Consider the following 22,550-nt stretch of genomic DNA (forward strand, 5'->3'; position numbering starts at 1 on the left):
AACAGTAAGGAACAGGGGTAGAAGAATGGTGGTAATACATGTTAGTTACAGTAAATGGGTTTGAAATACTTCAGAGCAAGTACTGGAGTTTCAGATTACAAATAGTTTAGCTAGGGTAACTTTAGTCAATAAGTCAAGTAGACACGGGGAATCCTTTTCCATTTATTTTGTGTTTTTATCGATTTTAGGTTGACAGTAGCCTTTGGAGACAACTCTAGAATAAATCTTGATATTTGCCTCCTGTCTACTCTACCAATGTTTAGATACATTTTTTCTAGTTACTGTATTTTATTTTATATTGAAGATGGAATACTCTTAAAAATAGAGTAATAATAGGTAATGACGGGTAGGTAAATAGGTAATAACATTTACTATTACACTATACTATACATAATATAATTATTGGTAGTGGTAGCAGTAGTAGTAACACCACGTCTCCTCATAAAATTCTGGACACAAACATACACACCAAAAGAAAAAAAAAAAAACAATATAGGAAATTTACTTGGTTGGTATTGTAGCCATGGAGATTGTTGGAGCAAGAAACGAAATATAAAACAGTAAAAAATTATTCTTTTTCTCAAATAAATCAATCCCATATTAGTTACTACTGACAACATGACCTAATTAATTAAAAATAACTTTATAGTCATGGCCATAAACTACATGGATTATTTTACTTTGATTTCTATTTTAAAACAAATAGGCACAACAATATTTACATTACCTTAGTCTAAGGCACAACACTGACATTTGTTATCTATAGAAGATTTTAATAAGTTATCGGCATTTCTTTCTTCAAGTACAGGACTCGGTAATTTGTTTTCAGATAACCATTTGGGTGAAGAAGAGCTTCCTAGTTTTAAATCTTTCTTTTCTCCTTAAATTAAGGAGACAACACTGTTGTCCAATTTAAGTGAAATAATTCAACTGGACAAACTTTATCATTTTTATCAGTGCATTTAAGAAATTTAAAAAGCTTCATGATATCTTCAAGATAAAAGAAAAAAAAAAAAGAGTTCTTGTAACCACAAAAACTAGATTTTCATTTAATCATTACATGCTTCAAGTAAGTACCATGACATAGTTATAGACTGTACAAGAACAAACTGCTTTAATACTTTAATGTGGGGCAATTGGTATATTTACACATATATTTGTTTAAAAATATACATACATACTGTACACACATATTAAACAACTATTTGTGTAATACTATATATTTATGAAGTTGATGGCACTACAATTAAGGAATGTCCCAGGGATCCTAACTTCATCTATGTAAAAAAATCAATATACAGTATTAATATCTTTGACAATAGAAAAAAAAGGCTAAAACCTTGCAAATAAAAGGAACTGAAATAGAATTTGGAGGAAAATGGGCTGTGAGTATTTTTAAATATGGTTAGCATGTACGCTCTACTTTCATTTACAAATGATTCAGAATAAACTCCATATGTCTTAGTTTACCAAGTATAAACATATTAGAAAACATCTCTGCACCAACTTTAGGCAAAAAGAGAATTTCAAATTCATATTAACTTGTTATAATGTACAGCACAAGGTTTTGTTTTTATAAACATATGCATTTATAAGCAAATTGTTGAAGAGAAAAAAATCCATTGTTATTTCCAATTTGTGTATGCCATCACCTATTGTCACACATCAGTGGAACAAGTTGTTGAAGGAAGTGTCTCAAAAGTAGACCTTTTTTCACTGCTTCATTTTTAATAATTTTCATGTAAAACACTGAATGCTAAAGCAATTTTGTTGTAAGTAAAGACTGCAGAACAACACAGGGGCAACATGACAGAACACCCCAGCCTCCTCACATTTATCAATGTTCTCTATACACGATAAGCAAAGAAATATCATGGGATGTCATGCTTACCAAACCAAATGCAGAATGCACTTGAGCTACTACCGACCTACAACAACAGCAGAAAATGAAAGACCTGCTTCACCTGAAATGAAAACCGCTTTCAGCATCATCATGTAAAATCATAAAAATGTACTAAACATCAAAATTAATACTCCAGTGAGGAATTTTTTTAAATAAAAATTCAAGGAAGAAAACAAAACTTAATCCGACACTTTTTTCATATGTGGTGCCTGATTTCAGTCCATTTCAATAGTACCATCACAAGAAAAAAAATGCTTTCAAATGTCATTTCTGACAACCAGTTCAGAACAGCACTTCTGCTTTCACATGGAACAGCTTAGATTTTCACAGTTCCACTCAGATCAAAGTGCACTTCCATGCTGGATAGCCAGACATAATGTTTTCCAGTCAACTACACTCTAACAGTAGTTAGAGTGAGTGCGTCGAGAAACATAAAACGAACACAATTATATAAGAATGGAAACATAGACAGTGGAAGACTAGCTCATGTATCCACAGTGTAACAGACTGTGTAACCTGAAACAGCAGAAGCACTCTACTCTTGAAATGAAAAGTACAAGACTATAAGCCGGCCAGAAGAAGAAAACATCAAAAAGATAACTTCCAGCAAACCTAGCATCTCTGCAATAGTTACCATAACGACAACAGTGAAACGCAACTACATGACAGAATTCAGTAAACACCTGAAAAAGCTTTGACTGTAGTTGAAATATAGTTTACATGTCCAAATAATAAAGTAAAAAACTCATGTCTTCACAGAACATATAAAGGCCACCTAGCACAGTGAGAGGTTTTTACTCAGAAGATTATAGAAAAAAAATATCTCAGCTGAAGAACAACATGGAAGTGTTATTGATAATGCCACGAATTTAGTATTTTGTGTTCAACTAAATTTCTGTGCTGGCTTAGGTTTTAATAATCTGGTGCACAGTCCTGCACAGTCTTCTAAGAACAATGCTATATAAAATATACACAGCATATATATATATATATATGATTGACGTAATGAAGGAGACTACAGTTAAGTCCTCATCCTGTCTCGTTGTCATGTCTGAAGTCACATAGTTAGCCTGTCTTCACATTGTAAATTGGTGCATCTCTGTAAATACTGGCTTGAGTTGTGAAGTTAATTTTAAATGCATATGTTATACCTTAATTGAAATAAGTGTGAAAATGTCAGCAATTTTTACCACCATATTTTTAGGGATGAACACCACACAGTAATATATTGAACAATATATTGAATTATTATACAGGACTAAATATCATATAGTAAGACTGACATAACAGTGGATTGCTAAAGAGTATGTACTCAGCCTCTGCTAAATTACTTAAATAAGAATAGAAGCAGACTAACACAACTTTTTAACCAATTCTGAATCTGTCGATTGATACTTTACAAACAGGCAATTAAGCCATCATTTTACCAAGGTCTGAAAACAAACTGCTGGGATGAAACGTCTACTGCAATAAGCCAGTTGCTTCCAAGGCTCCAGACTAAATTGATTTTTTTAGTGTCCAGCAACAACTTTATTGTTATCTATTGGCTTTAATTGTATTTTCACTTTTTTAAATCCTGTGGGCTGCTTCATTGTGTACCTACCTTTACAAAATGGCATCACAAAAAAGAAGGCCGATTCCAGAGGTGGACTTGCCAATATGTTCTGCCCACTGTCATTGCAGTTCATTTCAGTATATTAGTCAGTTGAGGGAGGCATGGGAAGCCAAATAGATATATTATTTATATAAAATATAACAAGTTGGATTTCTTCAGAATTTGTTGTATGTTTAAGTTTTATTATTCTCTCTTAAGCCTTTGTCAAGTATTATATACTGTATTTCTAAAACAGTATGCAGGCTATCACACATTCCCTTTGAAGGCACACAATTCATGACATTCTAACAGTTAACTGAACCCAACTTTTAGACACAGGAGTTTTAATTATATTTTCAATTCAAGGCTAACACTATAAAAGTGGTTGGACCTGTTCATTTTAAAGATACGAATTAAATAGAGCCAGGGGCAGGCTATTAAATTTATTAAAAAAATTATTTTACTCCATGTTTCCATGGAGTTAAGCCCTGGAATGATTATTTAGGTTCTTGACCAAACCAAAACTATGCTTTCTGTCAGTGACAAAGCTGTGCTGTTGTGTATTTCCTGCAGGAAAGGTTTTTTTTCTTCTTCAGATAAATGTAAGAATGCAGGCTGGCATGCTACATTTTCAGAAAATTCATAAACACATACATGCATACATGCAAGAGACACTGAAAGTGGCAGATATACACATTGTGTGTGTTTTTTTGTATTATTTGTTTATGTCCCAAGTGTGTGTTTGTGCACAGTTCTTTCAGCTCCCTTTTGATTGCAGTGTAGATATTCTAACTCCTCAAAGCTGTCAAGAAAAATCTAACACCATCAAGGTCAACTTTAAGCAAAATGCTCGATTGTCCCTGCCATAATCACCACTTTAAGATTTTTTTTTTCCTTTACAGTTTAAAGTAACTGTGTCTATACACTGTAAAAATGCATTAAGAAACAAAATAACAATATTGTACAGTATGGATTAGACTGTCTCCCAAATTAAATACTGATTGCAACACGAAAATAAAAAGTTTTGTTTTATTGTTGCACATCTTGAAAGCACTGCATCATCTATTTAGTTTATCTTATGATGCTGCAAACTTTGCATACTGTAGCAGCTATAATACTAAGTACATTTTATTCTGTTTGTAAACAGAAGACAGGGCAGTGCTTTTGCTGCTTCTTTTTCTGAAATCCAGCCTGAACTCAAAACCGTCTACAGTATTCATGAACATTGTCTTGATAAAACTACAATCCTGCACTGAAATTGCAGCTTATTTATACTTAAAATCTCCTCAGCAAACATGTTGTAAGTGTACCCATTCATTCTTCTTATAATACCACACACATCCCACTTAAATCACCCAAACACAATTTATTCATACAAAATTATTCTTATTAATATAATAAATTCAGCCAGGAAGAAAGAAAGTAAGCAGAACTTCAGTGAAAATTTCATTCAAGATACATGCATACAGTAAAACAGAATTAGTTCATGGAGGATGACGGATTTGTGCAATGTATACATAAACCTGCAGCAGAAAAAGAAACAATCCAAATCACATATACAAAATGGGTTTGCTTAGAATGAACAAATAATTACTATTCTAATATAATAAGGTATGGGAAAATAAACATAACATAATCCCAACACAAAAAGAGATAAAAATACAATAAAAAAAATGAAATCACATTCCTAAACAAAGAACAAAAAAATATATAAGAATATGATAGACTGGCTAAAATTTATAATCTAGAGACTTCATAACCAAAAAGGCTATGTATATGTTAATTCAATAAGTATTACTATAATTAGAGATTAAAAAGAAAAAATGTACATTGATACATCCATCCATCCATTATCCAACCCGCTATATCCTAACATAGGGTCACAGGGGTCTGCTGGAGCCAACTCCAGCCAACACAGGGCACAAGACAGGAAACAAACCCCGGGCAGGGCGACATTGATACACTTAAGTAAAAAAAACAAATGAAATGTAATGGCATGAGCTTTACTCACTAAATTTCAAGATTTTCTCGTGTTCTAGAAGAAATTTATTTCGATCTTTAAGATAAAAATGCAAGAAGTGGATGTGAGTCAGCATAGCAACTGATTAAGTCATCTCAACCAGCACTGCTGAAAGGGGCTACCAGGGTAGGCTTGGACTCCCTGCAATCTTACCATAAAAATATACATGTATTAAGAGATGGGGAAATTGAACAGTCATCCCCCGCCTTGCGCCCTGTGTTGGCTGGGATTGGCTCCAGCACACCCCCGTGACCCTGTAGTTAGGATATAGCGGGTTGGATAATGGATGGATGGATGGAAATTGAACAAGATTTGGTTATATTATAAAGAAACCAGTGAGCTAAAATGAGAGTGTGTGGCCACAGTTTAATCTGAGTTTGGATTGGTACAGATTTATTAATTAATTAAATAATTACATGTATGTAACGCTTCTCTAACCTACTCAAACCTCACAGACAGTGAGGAACCACTCCCACCACCTGGATGATGCAACAGCAGCCATTCTTGCTCCAGTGCACTCACCACATTTAGGTGGTGATGGGGAGAGCAACAGTTAGCCAATCAGATACAAGGAATGACTAGGAGACCAAAATGACCAGGCCAAGGTGAGCAAGTAATCCAAGATATTAGGAAACACACACTACTGTACTCTTTCTGAAAGATGCCCAGGTAAATTTTATGACCATGAAGAGTCAGGAACTCAGTTTTACACCTCATCTGAAGGACAATGCGTCAATTTTTACACCAGTGCACCGGGGTCCACACACAGACCACAAGGTGGGTCCCCCCAGCTGGCCTCACCAACAAGTCTTCCAGCAACAACCTAAGCTGTTCCTAGATGGTCTCCAATCCAGATACTGGCCCAAACATGCTTAGCTTTAGGTGGATTACCTTTTCTGTTGTGCAGGTGGAAAGGCTGCTGATGTATGCAGGAAAGTGCTCTGTGCTGAAATGATGTTCTATCACCTGACACCTGATACAGCAAACAAAGGCTCTGGATCCAATAGAAACTACTGAGAAATCATTACAGTTTACAAGGATGCCAATTAAGTGTATCAGCTGTGTCTCTGCACAAGGTGGTAATGTCTGTAAAGTAAAGAATGTCATCTACAAAATGAGCAATTCAAAAACTCCAAAGAAAAAAGATCAAGTACTCCGCTATCACTTAATCAAATTTAGCTCATGTAGAAGTCAAGATCCACAACAAACCTGTGAATAAATGGAATCCACCTTCTGGCTCTAGGGCCTCTCACACACCTAACTTAAAACACACAAAACACACATTGCAAGTACTGCCAAAGAGAGACATGGAAAACAAATCCTGGATTTGCGCAAGCACAAATTGAACGAAATTAGATGCGATAAATTAATAGAAGCACGGACGGGAGGAAAACAGTATTCAAAATACAAGTTGTATTTGTCAGCAAGAGTCCAGCACAAGGGCGCGCGCGTTCACGTTTTCCAGATGAAGATGTGCATCTGCGGCAAGGGGTGCTCTGGTAGCTGATGAGCTACGAAATCGGGGGTCTTGAACCATCCTGCGTTTCGCATTCTTTGCCGCTATTTTCAGCAAGTAGTGTTCGACATTCAGGCGATATACACAAAGCTCTGGGTTTTCGATTGTGCACACCTAAACACATAACCAGCTCCCTCCCTCACACAAACACGCATATACCAACGTGCGCGCGCACACTCCTCTCTCTTTTTCTGTAAGGGAGACCGCTACACCAGCGCGCGCAAAAGAGAAAGCGGTCCATCTCGCGTACGGTATCTTATCACGCGATTTAAAGCTTCAATCCTACCTCCTCTCCGATGTGTCTTCCTAAACTCCTCTCCAGCTACGTTGGCTAGCAGCTTTCGCTGAACTTTCCCTTTTCTTCCTTCTCTCTCGCCGCAGCTGCTTTTCTTGTCTCCTCTGCACCCAAACGACGGAACCCAGCGAGGTATACAGAAGTGCAGATGTCCAACTTCCACTAGAGCGAACGGCTCCGGTTCTCGATGAGGAGCGGGCAGGTGTACTGCCAGCTCGCACGTTCCTCCCCAGGGGGTAAGCGACTTGTGCGCAACTCGTGGGGGCCTTCGCTAACAACCCCAGGCAGGCAGCGAAGCAGCAATTCTGCCTCTATGGCAACGTTCACAAGCGCATTTCCATCCCCGTGACCTCGCGTACTTTGGGAGAGCGGATGCTTTTATCCTTCTTTTCCAGCTCGTTTTCCAGAATAAGCGTTGAGAGACAAACACATTCTAAAAAATAAAATCCATTCCCTTTCTCGCTATTACTTCGAATATCTTTTGAAAGACGCTTCAACTCTCTTTTCTGTCCCTCTTTTTTTCTACAGTCTCCTTTCGTCTCTCTGGAGCTTTAAAAGAAAAATACACCATTCACCCAAGATGCCTCATTGTATTATACTTTGTCGCACCGGGACGAAGCACCAAACACAAATATAAAAAAAATTAAATCAAAACTAAATCTCGGTCTGTCTCTGATTGATAAATGACTCTACTGCACACATTAAAACCAAAAAAAAAAGCCAACACCAACCAATTTACACCCGCCCCCTCCCGTCTCTGCAGTCCGGTTATACCAACCAAAATAAATGAATTAGAAACGCGGCTCCTCCTTAAATAAGTCCCCTTTTTTCTCATTGCGTAGTTGTCACAAATCTACCTAGTAGCTAGACGAACATTGGCTAACCTATGTTGCCTTTTTTCTATTGGGTACTGTTACTGTCATTCAATACGGTATGTTTTAGAATCTATACTCCTATTGGTTTGTCCAAACGCCATTCAAAAGTAATGCTACTGTAGCTTGTGCTTTATTTTGCTGCACCTGCTACATTTCATTTTACGCTTCTTTTCGCAACAGTCATTAGGAAAAAAGACCTTTCTGTCTAAATAGATGACTATTTTTTTCATTTTAACTTCAGCAGCTATTCCAAACCGAAATAATCTGCACGCAATTATGCCCGCGCTGTGTTACTCCAGTTTTATGTTCAGTTTTTTCTTTTGCTGCTCTATGCAATTACTTTCATACATTTGGCAACTGAGCAGGCGTGTAACTGCCGAGTTTGCAGCCAATCCGAATGCAGATTACTGCGACGCCATCAAAACAAACGGGAGCTGCCCCGAGCGGAAGAGTAGGTGACAGCCCGCTGACAGCTGAAGGCGTGAGTGCTGATCTTGGCGTTTTATCGTGAGTTTATTTCAAATCTCTAGTGTTACCTTTCTCTGGCAGAAGTCCTGGCTTACACCTCGTCGTCTTCCGTTTTCACGTGTATGTCTCATGAATATGATCGAAGCGCCTTGCTGTCAGTTTTTGTACGATTCTTTCAAATACAGTACCAGAATTTTTCCTTTTGATTGATTTTACGATGTAATACAAGATAGTGACTCATCCATATGTATCGTTTTGTATCTTTAGATTTTGCTTGACATACGTCTCTCACACTCCTGGTCCAGAGTAAATCGAGAATCTGAATGCACAGCACATTAATTCCGTTTTATACGTATTAAGTAAATATATTGGAGTTTTTTTCCTTTTTTTCTTATAACTGGCCAACTTGGGTCAAGGTAGTCGCAGCCATATAGTTTAATTTTTGCCTTCCAGTTTTCTTGTTTATCGGGCTTTACTTATGAATTACTGTACATATATCAGACGTACTTATTTAAACAATACGAAATACAAGCGGTGATTTTAATTACATTGCCCATTAACATATCTGCAAACTTACTTTTTAAGTGTACTTTTAACCCATTTTTCACTGACCTTATCATTGGACTCCTCATTAGAGACCTGATACTACTATATGTAAGGCTTCTACCTTTCTAATAATTATATATCTATTTTATATAAGCCCACATTGATTTATTTTGTGTTACATATTTATTATTCTGATGTTTTTTCCATTCATTTTCTTGGATATCTTGTAAATAACTTTGAGCTACATCTTGTTTATGAAAACATGTTTTAGAAATAAATGCTGTTGTTGTTAACCAATAAACTGATTTTGTGCTTCTGTTTTTTTATGACGAGTAGATTAGATGTTTATTGTAGCATAGAATACACTACGTGAGTTTAGTGAAATTATTGTGCCATGGTTTCAGGGAAGAATATACAGACAATGAGACAATAAATAAGAGAACTGATAGAATGGACAAATGTACATAGTGCAAAGAAGAACTGTACAGACATATAGATTATATTACACAGTACAGGGAAAAATGTAGATGGCAGCACACATAACATACATGATGTTGTTGCCCTCCTGTTTTGCAACACAGTCCTGTAGATCAGTGGACTGAGGCAGCAGTCTTGTAGAACATCTATGTTGGTGAACAGCATGGAGGAGTACTTGCTGCTAATCCTCACTGACTGGGGCCTATTTGTCAGAAAGTCAAACAGCCAGCCACAGATGAAGCTGCACAGATTACGGTCTCTGAGCTTCAGCACCAGGCTGGACCTATTAATCATTTGACCCCATGTGTTGTAAATTGCTAAAATGATAGAAAACATGCTGCAATATTGATTCAGTTCCAGGTAACTATAATAGCAGTTTAACTGAGGTCATAGTTTTAGGGTACCCTTGGATGGTCAATGACTGATTTTGAAACCCTGGATCTGTAATTACATAGCAACTGAGATGCTAATATTGTGAGTCGGTGATTTAATGATTGGGTTACAGTAGGGCCATTGTTAGAACATTCTTGCCACGTTTATATTATAGTTCAGGAGTTTACATTAGCAGCGGTTGGCCTGGGACTGAAGTCAAGTCAAATGGCTTTATTCTCATACCATCCATACAAAATCTTGCAGCATGCCATGATTATGAAATAATGCGCAACAGTGCAACATATGCATAAACACAGGGAAAGTGCAGTGTATGACATGTAAAGAACAACACTACACACTATAAATAGATAATAGATGGGTAACAATATGTGAGTAGATAGTAATACTTTTAGAAAGATATTCAAAATACAGTATGTAAAAAATATTAAAAAACTAATAATATAAACTTAGTAGTAACAATTGTTTTGAAAAAAAAAAAACTAGGAGCAGATCTGAGGGCAGGTGGGCAGCACAACGTTCAGTCAAAACAGCCAAGGGGTCCAACTTGTAGCAGAACCTGGCAGAGCTGGGGGTGGAGGATAAATCACAACGCTGTACGGATGCAACGCTTGATCAAGATGTTTTAAGGGAGGGTAGAGAGGTCCCAATGATCATTTCCATTGTGTGCACTATCCGTTGTAGGACATTGCGGTCAGAGGCACTGCAGTTCCCAAACAGTAAAGCAGCTAGCTAGTTAGAACACTCTTGATGGTGCCCTTGTAGAATGTGGTAGGTAGTCTTGTCTTCCTTAGTTACTGAAGGAAGTGGAGATGCTGCTTCACCTTCATGACTATGGATGTGCTGTTAATTGACCAGGTAGGGTCAGCTGCTTGGTGCATACCAAGGAATTTGGTGCCCTTGGCCAATTATACTATAGAGCCATTGATGTGCAGTGGGATGTGGACAGCATGAGCCTTTCTGAAGTCAACAATCATCTCTTTGGTCTTGGCCATGTTAAGAGACAGATTGTTGTACCTGCATCAGTCTGCCAATCGTTGTATCTCCATTCTGTATACTGACTCAATCCCATTGCTGATGAGACCCACCACATTGTGTTGTCAGCAAACTTAATGATGGTGTAAGGTATGCAGCTGTCTGATGGTTTCTTACAGATCTTACTTGTGTGTGAATGCTGACTTGTGTTTGATTTTCAGACTTGTTTTGGTATTCTTCTGCCAGAAACGTGTTTAGAAATGACTTGGGCAGTATTACAGACTAAGACAGTTTGAAATCCAAGCAATCAACATAGACCTCAATGTTAAACATTTGCAATCCACCATCTTTTAGAATGTATTTTGTAATAAATGCAGTAATAAAATACATTGTATTTGTCATTACAACAGATGGTACATTACAAATATTTGTAGTAATAAAATGTGTAAAATGTTTGTGATGTGTCTTCTTTTGAAATGACAGATACATAGCAACTGGACGAACACACAAACACTTGTTATTAAAGTAGATTACTGTCACATGTTCAGACTGCACAGAACTTCTTACTCACAAGTGCTAGTAATTAATGTGTAACAAGTCACAAATACAGTATTCATGTATAGGTTTTAGTAAGCCAATATTCACATGAAGTTATCTGCTTGTTGTTACTCTAGCATTACCCAACAATATAGGCTTGCATTGTTGTCTATTTTTATTATTTGCATTTTTAGGCTTAATTGTAACAGATCTCTCTTCTCAAAGAGCAGACCATCAAGCATGAGATTGTTATACAGTGGAACCTCGAGATACGATCACCTCTGTATACGAGAAATTCAAAATACGAGGAAAGTATGAGTGAAAAATTCAGATCTAAATACGAGCATTGGCTCACGTAACGAGCCACGAGCCAGGCTGTGGGTATAGCTCGCGGCTTAGCGAGGGGGCGTGGTAGCTGTAGCGAGCCGCAGGGCGATCTGCGGTGTCTGCGTTTCTCACCTAAGTGCACAGGTGGGAAACTGCCCACATCCATGATTTGTCCTGTGGCTGATGGGCTGGGCAGGGTTGCCACCCGTCCTTTAAAATACGAAATCGTCCAGTATTTGAGAATGAAATTTCGCGTCCCGTTTTGAATCAATACATATGCGTCCCTTATTTTTTTGTATTAAAAGTGGTAACCCTAGCAGCTGCCATGTCTTCCCCGCATATATAGAGAAGCGCGAGCCGGTTAAGGGGGAGAAGAAGTAAAAGAAAAGAGAGGAGAGGAGAGGAGAGAGAACGGAGGTTGCAGGAGGAGGCAGGTATCCGCAGCAGTAGGAAGTCGGTGCAAAAGAGCGAGCGAGTACAGGCTCGCGTGTAGCTGAACAGGCGAGCCAAACAGCTGAAGCAGGACGGTGTAGAGAAGGTCAGCTGCATTAAGTGTCTCGCCTGTTGCAGAGCCCGCATGGGAGAAGCAGGTGAGACGCTAACAGAGAAGAAGCACCGGGGATTGTCATCTGTTTTTTGAAGACTGCTTCCTGTTGACGTTTTAACCTCGTGTTAAAGGATTGTTATTCTTATGTACTTTAAACCTCCACTTCACAACTGCTTTAAGGATTATTTATTTAAAGATTTATTGAATGCTCTACTGCACTTTGGACACCTGTTTTGATTCTTTTAATAATCGGTTATATTATTTACCAGTGTTATTTATTAAAGGTAGACTACAGTATATATAATTTATCAGTGTTATTTGTTAGGAAAATTGATTTTTATGTTAATATATTTGGGATGCGGAACGGATTAACTGGATTTCCATTATTTTCAATGGGGACGTTTGTTCTAGATACGAGAAATTCGCTATACAAGCTCAGTGCTGGAACGAATTAAACTCGTATCTAGAGGTTCCACTGTATATTGTAGTACTGTGGGCCCACTCATGATATATATTCTTTTATCATTTATTCTTTTACAAAAGGTCAACAAATACTGTCACAAATGACAACAAACCCACACAAAAATTACAAAAAAAAAACAACTTCTGGGTTTACTAATGATGCCTGCACTCTACACTTTGGATTTTGCTGCCTTGCAATTAACAACCTGAAGTTTAATTATGTTATGTATGCCATAAAAGGAGACACTTGTCCTTGCTTAGATATATGGTTTCTAATCTTCTGTTGTATTTTGAATGATTTTTCTTACTGTTTTATCTTCATTATATAATCAAATACTATACTTTGATTTAACTGTACTCAGCATACAAATTAAAACTGAGTATTTTGTTGCCACACTGCAGGAAAAGTATTCTTTTAGTCTTTTCTGGTTTTAACCCAAAGTGGCCTTCTATACAGTTACATCAGTTCACCAAGTCGGTGTCCTGAATAAGCACTCCTTGAGTGAGCTTGGAAAGGACACTAAGAAAAGTACACAAAGATATAATATGGGTTACTCAGTGTCATCCATAGCCCAATGAGAAGACATTTCATCAGAACTATGGCTTGTTGCGCAAAGTAACTTGGGGAATTAGTTTATCAGTACATTAGTCTAGTTACTGCTTTCTTATATGAAAAGTTATACTTGTGAAATGACCACTTAAGTGTTTTTATTTTTATTATATTTTTTGATTCTCTTAATCTAATAAAAGGAAATCATTTGTGATATGAAATCTACTATAATTGTCTTGTATTTGTTATCAGTTTTCATAGCCCTCAGTTTCTCAACATAAGAAAATAAATATGTGGGAGATAAAATACTGCTCTTAATATCGTTCCTTTATATTATTTGGACCTTTCCTGAATTTACCATCCATAGGTTACTTTTGTGGTCAGGGATATTCTTTGAAAATTCTTGTACTGTCCTATCATATCTGGATGTCTCTGCTTTGAGGTAACGATGCCTTTTTCCTTAGGACACAGCAGGGTTTTACCTGTTTCAAACGAGAGCTCTTTGTTATCAGTTATTGATTTTGAGGTACTTTCCTAGCCTTCTGCCCATCTCCCTTAATATTTCTCTTGTGTGAATGACCAAACAGTAATTATTTACAGGGTACTGTTTAAAAGTAAACAGTCCTTTACCCACATTCTTATTTGGTGGGAATTTCTAATTGCTGTTGTAGCCCTTCTTTTAAAGTACAGATTCTGTTGAAGACATTGTTACATTAAAAAAAGCTCCAGAAGTAATTATTTTGGGCACTCAAAAGTACAACAGTGGCAATGGGGGTTCAGTATATCCATCCATCCATCCATCCATTTACCTAACTCCTTTATTTTGGGCAGCACCATGGGGTATAGTTTAATAACCCCACTCCTCACCAACACATTGTAGCAGGGAGGAACATAACATCATGTACTGTAAGACCTCTTACTATCATAATGTTGGAGAGTGTCGATAAGGTGCATGTTGGATGGACATGCAAGTAAGAATTTCACTTTACTTTTTACATGTGACAGTGCTAGTACTACTATTATGTGCAGCTGACTCTGGTGAGCCTTGTAGAAACCAGTCTTACCTTTTTAATCCCTAGGACTGCACATTGTGAAATTTACAGTATACAGAAACAGGCGTATCGGTGATTTCTTTTCTGATCATCTGTAATTAGGTGTGCATTAGTCACCATTTTTCGGTGCTGTGATAATAGGAGATCATATGTAATGTTTTGTTCATCCCTACTGCGGCCTGACATCCAAGTAAAAAGAAATAAAACCAAAAATGTAAGCTGATTTGTTTAATGTACATTATGCCAACTAACAAATTCAGAATAAGAGCACAGAACAAACAGAAATAGAAGGCAAGAAAACTGAAATGGAATAAAGTTGTTTATATGGGATAGGCTGGTTAGTTTCCAAATGCAAATGAGAAGAATGTTTATTTTATTGTAGATGCAAATATAAAGGACCAAAGGGGTTTTACAAAATGGAATGAGTTGGTAATGTCAAAAGAGGTATTTATGAGCCAGCAGAAGTGGTACAGTAAAGTTGATCAGCATAATGTCTCAATGATTCTGGAAATGAGTAGAAGCCAACACTAGAAAGTCTGGTGAACAGGTACATGATATTTTTATTTTGAATTTATTAGGACTAAAATAGCAGCATTTTGAACCTGCTGGAGTCTGTTACCCCTTATGAGAAAGGCATTGATGTGTGAGATTCAGTGACCCAACCACAAAATGAAGGCAGCATGGGAAAACACTGCCTTGCCAAATTAAGTAAATGTGGGGACTGGTACTTACTGTAGCATTATACATTCCAGCCCTAACTACAGAACACAAAGCTTTTAAAGTTAGATTCTCAATTCGAGTTCAGACATGTTCACATATGCTATTCTTACACTTTCTGAAACTGAAATTGTGTTGGTTTTCTCATCATTGCTGTACTTTCTTGCATCAGAATCTTTCCTAAAAAACTTATGTGTAAAAAATCAATTTAGTGTGGGTGTAGGCCTGAAGGGTAGTTTGTTAATAATTTATTACACAAATAATTACACTGCGGAGTCAAATAATTATCATAGATTTTTTTCCCTCTGTGCATAACACATACGTAAAGTGTAACGAGTTGCTGAAGTCTGAAAGTAAGAGATCAGAAATTTCCCATTCTGCATATTCTCACCTTTCTGTTGCTGTTTCTTCTGCTTATTTTCCCAAGTACATCTTTTTGACAATCCATCTGCATATTAACCAAATTATATATATATATATATATATATATATATAGTAAGAACGCTAGGGGTCGCTGTTGCCCCGTGACCCCAACAGACAGATATGCAGACAGAGGGTAAAAGCACAAAGAAGATCCTTTACTTATTTTTTCTTCTTCAGAGTGCCCTTTAAGCACTACAGCCACCATACACAAATAACGAAGCAATAAATCAATACACTTCTCTCCTCCACACCCCCCAGCAAGCTCTGTCTTCTACCTCCCAACTCCAGCTCCCTTGCTGGGTTTTCCATAGTCCTTCTGTTCACGTGATGTGACAACACTCCCGAGTCAGATGGAGAATTACATTTTTCTTCAGCCCGAAAGTACTTCTGTCCTTCCATCCCCATGAATTGGGAGTACTTCCGGGCTATATGGAAAGTATAAAGCCTCGTGTCTCCTGGCAGCGTCCCCTGGAAGCACCCACGGTACCCAGCAGGGCTGTGAAGCCGAACTACAAAGTCCATGATGCCCTGTGGGAAAACCGGGGCACCGCTATGCTGAAGGAAACTTGCCATCTGGCGTCTTGGGGGAGGCAGTGTCCCTGAATAGTTGCTTTCCCCCATCTTTCTTTTCTTTGGGCGTCTCGGCCGGGTTGCGCAGCTGGCTGTCCGCCACAGTATATACAGTATATACACATATATATACTGTATATATATATAGTATAAAAGTATAATGCATTTTTCTTTACAGCCAGAGCATATACAGATTAAGCAACTTGCTCAGGGTTTCATGGTTAATCAGAGGCGGGAATTGAACTTGTAGACTTGAGGTTTAAACTCCTGTCACTTAACTACATCACCAAATTGCCACACTAGAAAACTGAAAATTTTACATCCCTCTGTGCACTTATTTACTACTGATTGCCATATAACAGCTTTTTTCCACTTATTAAACATTGCAGTATATTAAGGTAAATGCTGTTATTTAATACTTTCATGTAGTAATTTTGTCTTTAATGTTAGTTCAGTCCATAGCCATAATTTTCAAAGTTACAGATTTGAAATCAAATGCACTAATGATTCAAATACCTTCATTTTTTTGTAATTGTTGTAAACAGACTTATTTTTTAACTGTGTTTTATTTACCAGTGGCAAGATATAATATATTTTCTTTATAACTGATTAAACAGATGCCTAACATGTTTTTGTCTGACCTTCATTTACACCTTCAAAATAAAGCCATCACTTCTTCATCGTTTTTTTCCTTGTAACTTGAGTTAATGACTCCGATGTGTTACTGCCTAAAAATTAATATTTTTGGAGTAATACCTCTCTCAGAGCTCCTGTTCTGTAGAAAGTTGTTAAAAAATCAGAAAGGAGAGAGATGACAGCAAAATATACATTAGGGTATTTTATACTTGAGTGAGGCCATTCATTTTTAACTTTGACAAAGGAGAGTAAGAGCATTATGGTTTTATATTAGAAATCATTGGAGCTTATCACAATGATTTTGGAGCCAGATTAGTGTGTATCACTGGAACTGGCTAGCCATGGTGCTGTTTATTCTTTAGCCACATGGTAGCAGCTCTTTATAATCCTGAGCTGCCACTTGGTAGAGTCCTTGTGATCTTTTAGAAAACAGATCATAGGACCTTGAATTGTTTGTGATATTTGTCATGCCCTTTCTCTTTTCTGTTTACCCTTTCATTGAGAAATACAACTGTGCGGACCTTAGTTTACAATCAGTAAACTGTTTGCTATTGTTAAAAAAAAAACTTTTTTTTCATAATAGTTACTGATAAGTAAGTATTACTCCTATAGTAACATTATTCAATTACTTCAAAATGTCTGCCTTTTTTTTTTTTACCACACACTGTGTGTATTGTCTGTGTTCCTTTTTCTGTTTTATTACTGTTTACTAGCTCATATTTTCCAAAATAAGCTTAATTATTGAAATGTTTTTGTTATTAATAACTTCTAGAAAGGCTCCATCTTCCTCTAGTCCCCAATTATAAAATCTTGTCAATCAGATCACAGCAAAGTGTTAGCATTATTGTCCCTTCTCATATCAGGTGGTGATGACCAGTCACTGTTTGCCAGAAGTGGTCTTATTAAAAGAAGTAGGTGAACAAGTTGGGAATTTATATTGTAGACAAAATACAAAGCTAAATTCAGATGTTCTTTTTATATTTTAATGAGAACGGTGTGAAAGTGTTTTAATCCATTGGGATCCTCACAGATAGATGGTGTACAATTCTCAGATTAGCACTTCTGAAGTTAAGATACCCTTTTATAAAGATAATTGCCAATGTAAAAACACTTAGTAAAGAAAATGTTTTTGATTTTGTATATAATGTGACCATTTATTCAGTAATATTAAAATATATTAGAGTTCTGTTAAATTGTTTTTGATATAACGTAATTAGTGGTCTTTATATGTTCTTACAGCATTTTTACTTACAATAGGCTACTGTATGTAACTGTAGACCTATTATAAATTGATTAAACTTGAATTTGGATTTGAATGTGGTTATTAAATAGGCAACACTGGATTGAGCTCTTTACTAAAGTATTTAACAGGAGCACCTTACTGAGGTGTTAACTGGAAAGAGTGATGCAAGATTTTTATTTGTTAAGGTGATTGATGTTAATGTGTAATGGTACATCCAGATCTCTGTCTAAATGCAAATTGCATCTGCTGTTGTTTGCATTAATTAACCACAACCAACACAAAACCTGTTTGTTCAGTTTTGCAGCAAATTTAAACCTGTCTCTCCCTCTTCATATCTTGTGATTTGTTTGTTTCATTTGAGTGTTTTTTAAGTTTCTTATTTTCTTTTGTGATTTTGGTGTTATCTTCAGTATTTCCTCAACTTAATCCTTACATGCACCTGCTTTTGTCTTTTTTTATCTTTAAACTGTTTATTTGGTGATGGTCTCTGTTTTCTTTTGTTGACCTTTCTGCTACACTGGATTATTGTTACCATTATTAAATCCCTTTTTGAAAAAATTGCATTAGTTTACGTGTACAGAAAATATAAATACAAGGGATACACAAAAACAGCGTGTTGGTACACAGATCTGTAGTGTATCATCCATTAATACGTGTACTTGGTATTGGCTTCATGCTGTGGCATTTCCCAAATATGAGCTTATACTCTGCCACAAAGATGAAGCAGTAGAAAATTTTTAAAAAAGAGGCAGAGCATAAAATATGGGCATGACAACAGTAAGATGTTGCAGACAGTAAATGGGAGTACCCAGTAAAAAACAAAATCAGAGCACTGATTGGTGGGAAGAAATATTGATCACTGCAATGATGATTGTTTGTCACTGTCTGCACAGAGCACAAAACATAAGCTTACATCCCAGTCCACAGTGGGAGTGACCAAGACACCGGTCCATCAGATGTTCCTTTAAACACAAAAATTTTGCTTTATAGTTTGATTTCATCCTGTGTTTGGTTTGTGTGAATATATTCAGAGGAATGGTTCCACTAATACTATCATATGCAGATTAGAATTCGAAATATGCTGTATTTTTATTTTTTTTACAGTTTGAAAATTCAAAATTGATTTGAAAGTTTAAGGTATTTTATTTTTTAAGATTCTTCTCCTTATCTAAATGTGTTAAAAGAACTGCTCCCACTTCATGAGCTGCTCATGTTACATATGCCTACTGGTTCCTTTGGGTCCAGGTCTTCTAATTTTATGTAATTCTATGCACGAAACGATGTACTACAGGTGACCTGGCTTTTTGTTCCATATTCATGGAATTCTCTTCCACAATCTGTTTGTATTTCAGTATCAATGGTAACTTTCAGAAGAAAATTAAAGACTCTTCTTTTTCAGTGTGCTTTTGGTAATGCTCATTGATTTAGCTTTTTTGTTTTGGAAATATTTATATTTTAACTCTTTTACAATGTTTATCTACTTAAGTATTTTTATTTAATTTCTTTTGTTTAAAATTTGTTTTTTACCTTTTGGGGAACCTAGAGACAATTGTGTATTGTATGTGCTATATAAATAAAATGTATAATTTACTATAATAGTCAACCAGCCTAGTTTGTGGTGTTGCTTTGAAATTGAAGCACAAAGGCAGACCAGTCTAATGAGAGAGAGATCTAGCAAACACTACATTTTTATGGTGCCAGTTGAGTTTTTGCCTTCAAAAAACTAAAATATGCTAAAAGGAGGAAACAGGTATAGATGTATATGAGTATATATTGTGGGACATGGCCGGCCTTTTATCCTGGCCAATACCCCCAGGCCGCCAGGTGGAGCCCTGCCTGCAACATTGAGGTGCCCCGAGTTCCAGCAGGGCATCATGGACAGTGGAGTTTTTCATCACAGCCCTGCTGGATAGCATGGGAACCTCCAGAGGACGCTGCAGGAAGGCCCAGAGACTATTATGTGTCCTATAACCTGGAATTACGTCGTAGTCATAGTGACAGGAAGAATGACGTGCTTCTGGGGTGAAGAAGAAGAGTTTTTATCTGACCTGGAAGTGTTCCAGGTCACGTGGACAGAGAGGGCGAAACAATTCCGGGACAAGGACTATAAAAGGACTATGGGAAATCCCAGACGGGGAACTGAGCTGGGAGGTAGGGTGGCTAAGTGTCTGGGAGAGTGGAGGATTGTTTATTGATTGGTTATTGTGATTTATATGAGTATTGTGGAGAGGAGGGTACTTTGTGCATGTTATAGTTCAAATAAAACAAATTATTGGACTTTTACCTGGTGTCTGGAGTCAAGTCGGAGGGTTCAAGAAGACGATAGCGCCCTCTGTCACAATATGTATGTATATATAAGTGAGATGCAGTCTGCAATTATAAGTATATTGATATACTGCTCGCTTAGCTCACCAACTCTCCTTGCTTGCGCTACGCACCAGCCACTTTGCGTCTCTGCCGCTCGTGTTGTGAAGAGGGGGGCTGAATGCACCCCAAGGAGACGTGGTCGCTCCTCCAAAAACCCCTCTTAAACGGTGATACAATGGGAAACAAATAGTTGGGTTTTTTTTACCTCCTCTTTGCTCCATCAGCTGCTGGATTGTTGCTGCTACTGCTGTGCCGGGTGATCTGCATCTTGTATGGCACTTCAAACGTTTAAAAGCCTGTACAGCAGCTGTCTTTGTCATCCACTCTTTGTCTTTTATTTCTGGCCCCTGGGCGTGCTTAAATCTGTTGGCACAAAATCTCATCTCACGGGACATGAGTTCTTTGAAACATGTTGTTCGTTTAAACAGATACTGCATATGGGGGCAGTATTTAAGCTATGCGTTAGATTATTTTACTCCCAGTAACAGAATAAATGCCTTCAGCAAAAATTAAGTTTGACAAAAATAGTTGTGACTGGTACCATTTTGAGTGAAAAGGGTGATAAAGTTTGTTGCAAACAATGTAATACTGTGCTCAAAATACAAAAGCATCACATCTACAGTACATTGCCATGTAGAGAAAGATCATGCTATTCCAACTGCAGTTAACAGAAACACTGGCAGAGATAAAGCCATTTGGGAGGGTATGAGAAATTAACACAGAAGGTGTGTACAATGATGGAACAACACAGGTTATGCAGTCTGTATGGTTGGTAGTAAGTGTTTTTTTCTAAGAATGTCAAAACAACTGATACTTCATTACCTAGTTGATACCAAACTTCAGAAAACGTATCAGTATTAGTTTTGAATTGCATTAGTACTACCCAGTGAAAGAGGGTCTGCATTCATGTGTGATTAAAAGTAGGATATTTACTTCAGGATACACATCAATAAGTGAGAAAAATGTGAACAAAATGCCACTTATGAAAATAGCCAGTAGTAATAATGCTACATCTAAAGTATCACTAAATGTAACACTTGTTAAAAAGAAAAACAGTAGAGGCATGGACCATAGAAAGCACCTCCAGCAGGAGGAGGTGATTACTGGGTTCTGCCTCAGAAATTTGTGCACAACTTTATATAACAAGAACACAACACAAGTAGTGGGATTTGGTGATGTTATGAAGACTATTAAAAATCATTCAACACTGATTTAATATTACTATGAATCATAATTGTGTATTGTGACAAAGCCTAAAATCAGAGCAACCTAATCATATTGTGAACCTGAATAAATCTCTACCAACAGTAAAAGGTACTAATTACTTTTACTCTCTAAAAACATCACCCTCAGCCATACCATATTCTTAACAACAGCAACTTAACATGGTTGGTTGGGAGCATGCACTGATACAGCGCATTGCCGCTTGGTATAAAAATAAATCATTAATTAGTTTGAAGTGCTTTATTGTGCTTCATTGTGGTCTAGCTCTATTACATAATGTCTTTTTTTCATTTCCGTATCATTTTTATAACATCTGAATATGTAACATCGAGTGTTTATTTCTATTATGAACTTAGTAACGGCATGCTCATTTCAGACTTATTATCACATGTACATAGTACGGTTAAACTCTTATTTGCACACCTGACCAAAATGTACCATACCACCACACTCAGGCAGTGTGAACCTCACTTTTTAAGTTATATATAATATAATGGCTGTGAACCACCAGGGGGCATACCAGCCACCCTACTCGACACAGACATACACGAGACACAAATTCTGTTCAGCACACACGTTTATTTCAAGTGGGGCAGCACTTTTTGTTCACTCCCCACTACAGAGCACAGTACATGAAGCACCAAAATCAAACACTGTCCTTTCTTCCTTCTCTCTTTCTCTGCCGCCTCAACTCCTCTCCCTGCAAGCTCCCTCCTCCCAACTCTGGCTCCTCGAATGGAGTGAGGCGGCCCTTTTTATAGGGCACCCAGAAGTTCTCCAAGTGCTACTAGATCTTCTTCCGGCATCGCTTCCGGGTGTGGTGGAAGTGCTGCAAC

At 37.1% G+C, this 22,550-nt stretch overlaps 2 protein-coding genes across 27 annotated transcripts in view; one reads left to right on the forward strand and one right to left on the reverse strand.

Moving 5' to 3' along the window:
* Positions 1-8,078, reverse strand: part of arvcfb (ARVCF delta catenin family member b) — a 319,610-nt gene extending 311,532 nt beyond the window's left edge. For 11 of the 21 annotated variants that reach the window (XM_051921278.1, XM_051921280.1, XM_051921276.1 and 8 more), the window contains exon 1: positions 7,320-8,077. The gene's annotated coding sequence lies outside the window, so the exon portion shown is untranslated. Of the gene's footprint in view, positions 1-7,319 lie in introns of all 21 variants that reach the window. The other 10 variants (XM_051921266.1, XM_051921264.1, XM_051921265.1 and 7 more) reach the window with 3 other exon arrangements.
* Positions 8,079-8,472: 394 nt separating this feature from the next.
* tango2 (transport and golgi organization 2 homolog (Drosophila)) overlaps positions 8,473-22,550 on the forward strand; it is a 71,136-nt gene continuing 57,058 nt past the window's right edge. The window contains exon 1 of one of the 6 annotated variants that reach the window (XM_051921284.1): positions 8,473-8,710. In XM_051921284.1, the coding sequence (XP_051777244.1) occupies positions 8,601-8,710 (110 nt within the window). In that variant the 5' untranslated portion in view covers positions 8,473-8,600. Of the gene's footprint in view, positions 8,711-14,945; positions 15,082-22,550 lie in introns of those variants that run through there. The other 5 variants (XM_028825365.2, XM_028825366.2, XM_028825370.2 and 2 more) reach the window with 5 other exon arrangements.

Source organism: Erpetoichthys calabaricus, chromosome 18 (assembly GCF_900747795.2).
Source record: "Erpetoichthys calabaricus chromosome 18, fErpCal1.3, whole genome shotgun sequence".
In the NCBI taxonomy this organism is placed as follows: domain Eukaryota; kingdom Metazoa; phylum Chordata; class Cladistia; order Polypteriformes; family Polypteridae; genus Erpetoichthys; species Erpetoichthys calabaricus.